Genomic DNA, 9,875 nt, shown 5'->3' on the forward strand with positions numbered 1-9,875 from the left:
TTCCTTCTTAAAAACCAATCATTTACTGCTCAGTTACTTACCATTGCACATACGTAGTAAATAATTTTTCCCAGCAGAATAGAATGTATTCTGAAATTAAGACAGAAATTATTATTATTGTTCTGAAGTTGTTGCACATTCTTCAATAGTAAGTCACAGGAAGTAAGATTTTAAAGAACACTAATATGTGCTGAATCTACTATGCCGCTTTCAATTCTTCCAAGCAAATAACATTTTTAATGAATTATTTTCAAACATATAACAAAGACGATTCTAAGTAACTTTTAAAACATGTAAAAGTGTGTGTTTTCCAGGTAACTGTTTCTACTCGAATTTTGTACTGTCATTTTTATCTCCATGTGACTCTTACTTGGCTTTTCCAAGAGAGCAGAACACATAATTCTCATAAAGGTAAACTTTTTAGCAATCAGCAAAGTCAGAAATAAAAGCCACAAACAAAACAAACTACGCTCAGAACTCTGGATCTATAGAAAGCTAAAGATAGCAGAAAAAGAAACTAAGGCACTTACTGATTTCCAGGTAGCAACATTTCTTTCCACAAAAGTGAATATTGTGTCACACTGATCCAAAGGAAGACAGTCCAAAACATCTCCCAACAATACAAAAGGTGTAGATGCCGTACAAATACCTTCAAGTGGAGCACAAGCCAATTTAAAAGTTTACAATACGGCTGAGTAAAAAAGCTCATGCAAAAAATTCTGAAGATAATCTTAAAGGTACACTTTGTCCATCCTAACAAGGCTGTGAAAAGCAAGAAACAGAAGCAACCTAAAAGTCCCCAAGGAAGATATACTTAAGTGTATTTAAGTTTCGGTATGTGTCATCCTTGATAACCCTTCTAGAGCATTTAGTATATGTCAGGCACACTAAGTGCTTCCCATACACTAACACATGTAATCCTCATAACCCTATGAGGTAGAGAACATTCTCTCCAGTTTACAGAATGGGAAAACTGAGACACAGAGAAGTTAAATAAGTTGCCCAAGATCATAGAGCCGGTAAGCATTAGAGCTGGGATACGAACCCAGGCAGTCTGGCTCCACAGTCTGTTTTCTTCACCACTAAGCTATTCAAAAGAATATAATGCAGCCAATTAAAAACGATGGTTATGATGACTATAATAACTTGGAAAATGCTTATGATTTAATGTCAAGTGAAAAAGGCAGGGTTCAAAACTGTATGGGTATTATGGTTATAACAATAAAATCTATTAAAAAGACTAGAGAAGCTAAAATCATATACCAAAATAAATAGTAGTTTTTTGAAGTAGAAGAACTGGAACTAGTATTTTCCCATTTCCAAATGTTCTGTAATAATGCTAAATTTAAATTGTCTTTGTCATTTGAAAAGATCTAGTTCAAAAAAGATCACAAAAAGGTTTGATACTAATTTCAGTTCTTACTATACTTTTAAAATATACTGTTGTTTCAAAGAAAAAATTGGTAAAATAAAAAGCTATGTCTAAATTCAACCTTACTAAAGCAATAAACTAAAGACTTTAAGGTCATCTAGGCTAGTTAAAAATGCTTTTATTTCCCTACTCATTCTTCCTTCTATTTTTCGGTAATAGATACTAATACTTGTTACGGGTTTAGGAAAAGTAGCCACTTCAGCATGATATGTAAAAAAAGTATCTAGGGGCATTATTAGCCCCTAATACTGCATTAACACAGTAGTTCAGAAACAGGAAGTAGTATTTCCAGCTCTGCACTGCACTGGAAAGATCACAGCTGGAATGTAATACGAGGGATACTGCCTAGAACTAGTGAGGCATAAAGCAGCAAAGTTCAACTCAATGCAAAGGGAATCTGATCATCAGAACCAGCTAAGAGAAATCAAACGGTGAGCTTCAGTTACTGAGGGAGACAGGACAGGCCAGAGACAAGACTGAACCAGATGACCTCCAAAGTCCTTTAACACTTAGATTTGTGATACTTTGTGTCCTGTATATCCAAGAGATTAGAGAGACATACTCCCTGCCCTTAGCTGAAGTATAATTTGGCAAAATCACACACATTTAATTACAGAACTTAAGAAAACTACCTAGATTCCACTCTCAAAGATTCAGTAAAACTGAGTGAAAGCCTGGCAATTAATTTGAAAATGGAGCTTCACTGGTGATTCTGATGAGCTGGGTTATCACACGATTCCCCAACACTATCACAGCCCGTGTCCCAGCCTCTATGCTGCCCTCTGAGTTTCATCTTAACCTTGGCCACAGATACCCCTCCTGAGTTCCCAAACACCTTGCTATGTTCAAGCCTGCCTGGTTTTGTTTACGATGTTTTCTGCCTAAATAGGCTTCTTCCTCTCTATCACATGGTAAATTCCTACTCAGTCTTTCAAAGCATATAGTACATACTGCATCTAAAAAACTCTTCTGGTACTTCTGTGTAGACTACCACATCTCTGCTTCTGAAAGCCATTGCACATAAATTATAGTACTTATCATATCCAAACTGTTTATTATTATGTAGACTATGAGCTTCTTAAAGGTAGGCATTTTTGAAGGTTTTCACCAGTGGAGAGTCTGACACAACAGAAGCTCAATAAATATCTGCCAAGTTGAGTTTAACAAAACATGTTTATGGACAATTAGAAAATCTGTCACATAATAAACAATAATATTGGTTTCAAGAAGAAATTTTTCCCATCAAATTAAAATAAAAAGGTATTTAAACTTTTATTCATGGCTTAACTGAGTTCTTAAGTCCCTATCTTTCCCAAATAAAGTAAAAGTTTTAAACACAGACTTTGTATAACTTCAAGCATTTGCCAACAAAGGTCTGTCTAGTCAAAGCTATGGTTTTTTCAGTAGTCATGTATGGATGTGAGAGTCCATAAAGAAAGCTGAGCACTGAAGAACTGATGCTTTTGAACTGTGGTGTTGGAGAAGACTCTTGAGAGTCTCTTGGACTGTAAGGAGATCCAACCAGTCCATCCTAAAGGAAATCAGTCCTGAACATTCATTGGAAGGACTGATGCTGAAGCTGAAGCTCCAGTACTTTGGCCACCTCATGTGAAGAACTGAGCCATTGGAAAAGACCCTGATGCTGGGCAAGATTGAGGGCAGAAGGAGAACGGGATACCAGAGGATGAGATGGTAGGATGGCATCACCGACTCGATGGACATGAGTTTGCGCAAGCTCCAGGAGTTGGCAATGGACAGGGAGGCCTGGCGTGCTGTAGTCCATAGGGTCGCAAAGAGTAGGACACGACTGAGTGACTGGACTGAACTGACTGAAGCATTAAAAACATTACCAGTTTACAAGTGTAATCATATCAGGATAATCAATGAAGTAGATGTTGCAAACTGTTTGACAGGAACTGGCAAGGAACACCCCATTGCAGTACTCATTCGAATATGCTTAATAAATGGATGAATAAGCATTTCATACAAGTTTAACTCCTAAAGCCAAAATTTATGAACTACTTAAGTTCACAAAATTGCTTGCAGCTACACTGGAAGATCACTTTTACCTTGTATGTTTCAGTTTTTTGGTAGGAATAAGTATCAAAATAATAAATGTAATAGTGCTTTACAGATTAAAAGGGACTTTTCACATAAATTATATGAATAAATCAAAGGACTATTTTAACAATACTAATAAAAAAGAGTACTGATGAGCTACTTTTTCATTGCTTCTTTATGAAAATATTTAATGAGCTACTACTGTGTATTAGTCACTGTGTACTTACTACATGCCTTTTTAAAAGTCTGCTGAAACTACCTCCTACTACTCCTGGCCCATCTTAACCAACCTCTACCGAGTTTTCCTGCCAGCAGTTTCTCCCCATCCCACGCCTTTCTCACAGGTACTCTTGAGCACAGCATACAAAGCCCTTTACAAATGATCCTAACTTACCCTCCTGCTTCTTTCCTCATGGTTCTCATCATCCTCTCACCATCCTGCTCCAGCTTTTTTACAGCCCTTACGCCCCAGCTCCTATGTTACAGTTTTCTTTCTAGCCCATCCTGGTCCCTTCAGACTCTGAAGTTTAAAGAATCACTTCAACTATACCTCATTCCCACTTCAATTACCCCCAGTAAGATATTTACATGTGTTTCCTCCATGAACCACTAGGTTCCTTATGGGCAGGGAATATGTTTTATTCACCACTGAATCTCCAAGTCCTAGCTCAGTACCAGGCACATAGTAGATGCTCAATAAACAGGCACTGGATGAACGAAGTAAGTGGCGAACAAAGATATGTCAAAGTGTACACTGTATACTAGTGATAAGAAGTAACCGTGAGCTAATTTCAGTGGGACTTCTCGGCAATGGGGGTCGGTAGGCAGAATTTGAAAAACGAACAAAATCAACTAGGTAGAGAGGTATGGGGAGAATACGTTTTCAACAAAGCATGTCAAGTCTAGGATTATTTTAAAACCAAACCAAACCAAACCATACTTACCTTCAGTTACTCCCCCAATAGCAAGAGAAATAATAGCTAAAACGTTTTCACATGATGAATGATTTATCTACCAACAAAGGAGAAAACAACTTAATTTAGGAACCAGAATTTAGACTAATTTGATAATAAGAAAAACATACCCTCTGACATTAAATTGATTATCACAAACACTGGATAAGGATATTTCTCACAGAGGATAAAATTACTAAGAATATTTTTTAAATGAATGATAAGAGCCCTAACTGTAGAAGTATATTAAATAAATAAGCAGCAGGTGATTCACTTAAAATTCAAGAGTCTTGGGAAGATGGTTATATTAGCATGATTAAGCCTCTAAGCTAATCAAGTACAGATGCGCTGAGGCCAATAAGTCACTCAAAGGCACCAGACAAAAGACTGGGCCAGGGGGATTAACTATACTAGTGCATCAATATGTCTGGGAAGGGTTTATTAATAATAGAAGAGAGATGATGCTTAGGTGTGATAATATCATAAAAACCAGCATTTATTGAGTGTTTATTAAGTGTCGTTTTATGCAACCCTGTAAAAATGGTGTTTCCTCTCTTACAAATGAAATTGAGGCTCAAAAAAGCAAGGTAACTTTGCCCAATGCCTGACAACAGGTGACTAGGTCTGAAGAAGAAGACAAAATGAATACAGAACTGTCCTAAAGAATGGGACACTGTTTTATGGCCACTGGAAAAGAATCTAGCTTCTTGGGATCCAAGCTTTGCTAAATGAAGAATAAACTGTTGGAAGTTTTCCTTTCGAGTGCTCCACTAATGGTACACAAAGTCAGATTTTTCACGTTTAAATTTCTGTACTGAAGTTGGATAGGCTCTTGTTATCTATTACTAACTGAGAAGGAGGATGCTGATAAGGAAAATGAGGGCCTGGAATCCGTGCCGAACATCCTTGGACTAGACTTCTCATCCACTCCAGGATGTGTCGCTCTTTATACAGCAAAGACAGGGCCCATCTTCAAGTTCTAGTTCTTGCTCAGGAAGACCTCGTGTCAACTTTTCTTATACATATTCAATGGCAGAGGGCTCTGCTAATTTATTAAACCAAACTCTTAAATTGCACCTATGCTATCAAAACCCTTATTCATTATGTAACTCCTATGCTAACTATGACCAGGTTAGGTTTCACAGACTAAGCAGTTCACTCCAGGAAAAAATAGTCAAGGTTAAACATCTATTCTAAGAATAAAAGCAAATTAAAAAACAATATTTACTAATCTGCCAGCAAAATTTTAACAATAAATAAAGGAAAAACATACTTACAATCTCTTCTTCTAGAACACCTCTAAAAGCCTGGTCAAGGGTACATTTTTTTTCATTTTCACTATTAAAAACAAAAAACACCTGCATTTTTAAAACAGCTCAGGGTAAGTATAAAGATTTCAATGAGCCCATGTCATGGATATTAATACCTTACCTTCCAGGTAACTGGCTAAAGGTATTCAACAAGGGCTTGATATTTTTGCTGTTTAGGGCCTCTCTTGTAGATTTCTAGAAGAAAAAAAAAAAAAAAAAGCACATAAGTTGAAGGAATTTTTGTTCACTGAGAAACATACCACTCATTAATTGTATGTCTAACTAAAAAATGTTTATACCTGAGAAAAATTACTTGTCAGTCAGTTCAGCAGTAATTCTCATTCAAATGCTACTTACTCATCACTTGAAGCTTGTTGAGAGCTTCCAAGCTCAGTTTTCTCATTCCAGGTTTTCCCGCCTATCTTTCCTTTAAATATGCTGTTCATTCTGCTTTAAAAAATATCTCTTAAGTGGCCCCTTATTTACAGGTTTTGTTTCACAGCTTCCTCTAAAGGTCCTTAATAATGTTATCCCACTCAATCTATCCAACCTTACTTCCCAGTAACCCCAAACATATACTCTCCACTAGGCTGTAGCCTTTTTCCCATCATTTTCTATCAAGTTCACTCTAGTGTATCCATGCACATTGTTCTTCCCACATGCTCATGCAAATTCTATCCATTCTTCAAGACTCAACAGAAGTCCCACCTCCTCTAGGTAGCTTGCACAGCACAGTCCCTGACATCAAGTAAACACTGATGTCTTAAAGTACTAAACCTGCTGACTGTCACAAAGTAGTCGTAACTGAAAAAGAAAAATACTGCCAAGTCATTCACTCTGTGAAAATTCACATACACTTGGAAAATCCTCTTGTTACCTCACAGGAGTTACATTTATACTGGAAACGGTCCATTCCTGACTCTGTGAGTAGGCTGTGTAATCTTGGTGCGTGCAAGCTCAGTGGTGTCTGACTTTTCGTGACCCCATGGACTGTACCCCGCCAGGCTCCTCTGTCCATGGGATTCTCCTGGCAAGAATACTGGAGCAGGTTGCCATTCCCTTTTCCAGGGGATCTTCCCCACCCAGGCAATGAACCCACATCTCCTTCACCTCCTCCACTGGCAGTTGGGAAGTCCGTAATCTAGAACATACCCCTTGTCTCTGTGCTTCATTTTCCTCACCAGTTACATATATGGGTTGTTGTAGATCCTTATTACCACCAGCAGCAGTGGCATCACCTAAGAACTTGTTAGAAATGCAGAATCTCAGGCCCCATTCCCACGGAACCAGAATCTCATTTAACAAGATCCCCAGGTGATCCCAACCCATGCTCAATCTTAAGAAGCACCGGGCTAGATGATCTCCTATCAAATGGTCCCTTCCAGGAATGATATGACCTTGGACACACCTAACAGTTTCTCCTCGCAGAATTACAGAAAACTAGGGATGAACACAGTCAAACGACTTAGAACAGGGTTCTTCATTTGGTGATGGGCAACATAAAAAGATTACTGAGTCTGAAGTCAGAAAAAACAGTGAAGCAAATAATTTAACTTTTATGTTTTCAAACTATGGTGCTGGAGAAGACTCCTGAGAGCCCTTGGACTGCAAGGAGATCAAAGCCGTCAACCCTAAAGGAAATCAACCCTAAATATTCTTTGAAAGGACTGATGCTGAAGCTCCAAACTTTGGCCACCTGATGCGAAAAGCCGACTCACTGGAAAAGACCCTGATGCTGGGAAAGACTGAAGGCAGGAGAAGGGGGTGACAGAGGATGAGATGGTTGGGTGGCATCACCGACTCAATGGACATGAATTTGAGCAATCTCCGGGACATGGTGAAGGACAGGGAAGACTGGCATGCTGCAGTCCATGAGGTTGCAAAGGGTCGGACACGACTTAGCGACTCAACAACAACATAAGCGGGGGCTGGGGGGCGGGCTGTCTCAGTTTCTATCTCATCTACTGTGCATAATTAAACACCCTACTTCACAGAGCTATTCTGAGTTAAATAAGCTAAGATCAAAACGCTCTGTAAAGTGTTTCCCCAAATGCTTAAATTACTGTTCCCCAAGGCGGAAGAATAAAATGACAGTTGACAACCCTTCCCAAGCTGATCAGTTTGTCTCGCCCCACTCAGGACCGTCCTCATCGATCTCTAAGGAGTGAGATACAAAGGGTTAAAGGGTGATGAATAAGTGGCGAGAAGAGCCACCTGGCAGTTAGAAGGCGGGGCGGGAGCCTGTTCTCTGGACTAAAACCATTCTTGCCTTCCCTCTAGAGAAGCCCCCTGCCAGTTCTGGAAACACCCGCCTGGCTAAGGGAGCACCGCAGAGAAGCAGGAACCAAAAGGAGGTAGTCTGCGGGTGAGCCCTCCACGGAGGGCGGAGGGTTCCGGGACTCGCCAGCGGAAAGGAGGCGGCGGACCGCAGAGGACTCTTGGAAGAGGCAGGTAAAGCGCCTTTGCCGCCTCCTCAGCCCACGACAGGGCCGGGAACCCGTCGCCGCGGCGCAACGCCTCTGTCCCCGCTTTACCCCAGTGCAAATTCAAGTAATTTCAGGGAGAGGAGAGCAACAAATAGCGTTGGTCTGGGACCGCGCCCACCGGTCCGCAACTCACCGTAAACCGCGTCCGCGCTTCGGGCAAACTGAAGAGCGGCGGCGTCGTAGACATCTTCTTGGCTGCGCGTGCCCGCCACTTCGTCGCGGCGCCCGCGGATGACGTCAGGCCGGGAGCAACGAGAGTGCGGGCTCCGTGCGCGGCTAGAGCGGCTTGTGGGCGCAGGGGCGGGTCCGGTGGCGTTTGGGAGCTTCCCTGGTGACGGAGGTCGGGAGGGTGTTGGGAGCTAGGGTTAGCCACTCAACGCCCGATCCGGGTTCGTGGGTAACAACCCGTGGGGTGACTGCAGACGCGCGGCCTCGCCCTGTACACGCTGCGGGTTACAAGCCGGGACGCGCGGGCTCTTGGCGGGGGTTTTCCTGGTTTGAGAAGTCGGGTGAATGGCGGCTGGTTACGGCTCGATGGGCCGCAAGGGAAGGTAGTCGCCGTCTGAGAATCCAAGTCAGGCGGCTCATCCGGGAGCTCCGGGCTGGGGAGGTGACGGCAGTGGCCGTCGGATCAAAGTCCTTCTTCCCGCAGGAGTGGTCCCAGCTCCGGATTCGCGCATCTGCCTTGCAGGTCGCGCTCCCTGTAGCTCAGGTGGGGTTCCATCTTCTGAGAAATAAAAATAATGCTTGTATCCCTGGGTTGTTGAGGAGCGTGAATGAAGTAGTGAATGCAAGCGTGGCTTGTGTAGCAACGTAATGTGTGGGGATTCGTTCATTTTGCTGGCAGATAGAGGGCTCTACTGAACGAGGAAGATTGTGGAGGAACGCAGTACTCGCCGCTGATTGGATAGTCGGTGGCGCCAAGTCCCAGGGTTAAGGCACCTGTCGCAAGACCTAGTGTTCTGCCCGGTTTCCTCCCTCGTCTCCATTCACCTGGCCAATGAGAAGCCAAGGGGCAGTCGTCTTTCCGTTGGCATTATGTGGTGGGGGAAGAAGCACTGACCCAAACACTTGCTACCAGCTCTTACCCACCTGCACGTGTTCCTAAGTGAAAGCCTGGCGCGCTTTACCTGGTTCCCTTCGTGGATATCCAGCGAGAGTACAGGACGCTAACAAAAATATAACTTTGCATAATCTTGTCCCTGAGTGGGAATTGTGAACAGTGATGGCTACCTGGAGCGCGGTTTTTTCAGAATCAATAGAATCGTTCAGGTTTGATTGTACAACGTACATTGCCAAATTGCTCAGATCAACTGGTAATAACTGATTTAAGAGCTGGTGTAATCCGATTGTTATCATATTATGGATGATTGTTCAATTCGGTTCATTCGCTCAGTCGTGTCCAACTCTTTGCGACCCCATGAATCCCAGCACGCCAGGCCTCCCTGTCCATCACCAACTCCCGGAGTTTACCCAAACTCATGTCCATGGAGTCGGTGATGCCATCCAGCCATCTCATCTTCTGTTGTCGCCTTTTCCTCCTGCCCCCAATCCCTCCCAGCATCAGGGTCTTTTTCAGTGAGTCAACTCTTCGCATGAGGTGGCTAAAGTATTGGAGTTTCAGCTTCAGCAT

The 9,875-nt window shown here is 42.2% G+C and overlaps 1 protein-coding gene across 1 annotated transcript in view; it reads right to left on the minus strand.

Annotated features, from left to right (window-relative positions):
• Window positions 1-8,442, minus strand: part of THOC1 (THO complex subunit 1) — a 36,512-nt gene extending 28,070 nt beyond the window's left edge. Inside the window, exons 1-6 of the mRNA XM_068993966.1 lie at window positions 8,376-8,442; window positions 5,878-5,951; window positions 5,724-5,784; window positions 4,438-4,504; window positions 531-649; window positions 42-90 (exon numbers count right to left, since the gene is read on the minus strand). Coding sequence (XP_068850067.1) covers window positions 42-90; window positions 531-649; window positions 4,438-4,504; window positions 5,724-5,784; window positions 5,878-5,951; window positions 8,376-8,429 — 424 coding nt within the window. The 5' untranslated portion in view covers window positions 8,430-8,442. The remainder of the gene's footprint in view (window positions 1-41; window positions 91-530; window positions 650-4,437; window positions 4,505-5,723; window positions 5,785-5,877; window positions 5,952-8,375) is intronic.
• Between the last annotated feature and the right edge of the window lie 1,433 nt (window positions 8,443-9,875).

This window comes from Capricornis sumatraensis, chromosome 21 (assembly GCF_032405125.1).
Source record: "Capricornis sumatraensis isolate serow.1 chromosome 21, serow.2, whole genome shotgun sequence".
Classification (NCBI taxonomy): Eukaryota; Metazoa; Chordata; class Mammalia; order Artiodactyla; family Bovidae; genus Capricornis; species Capricornis sumatraensis.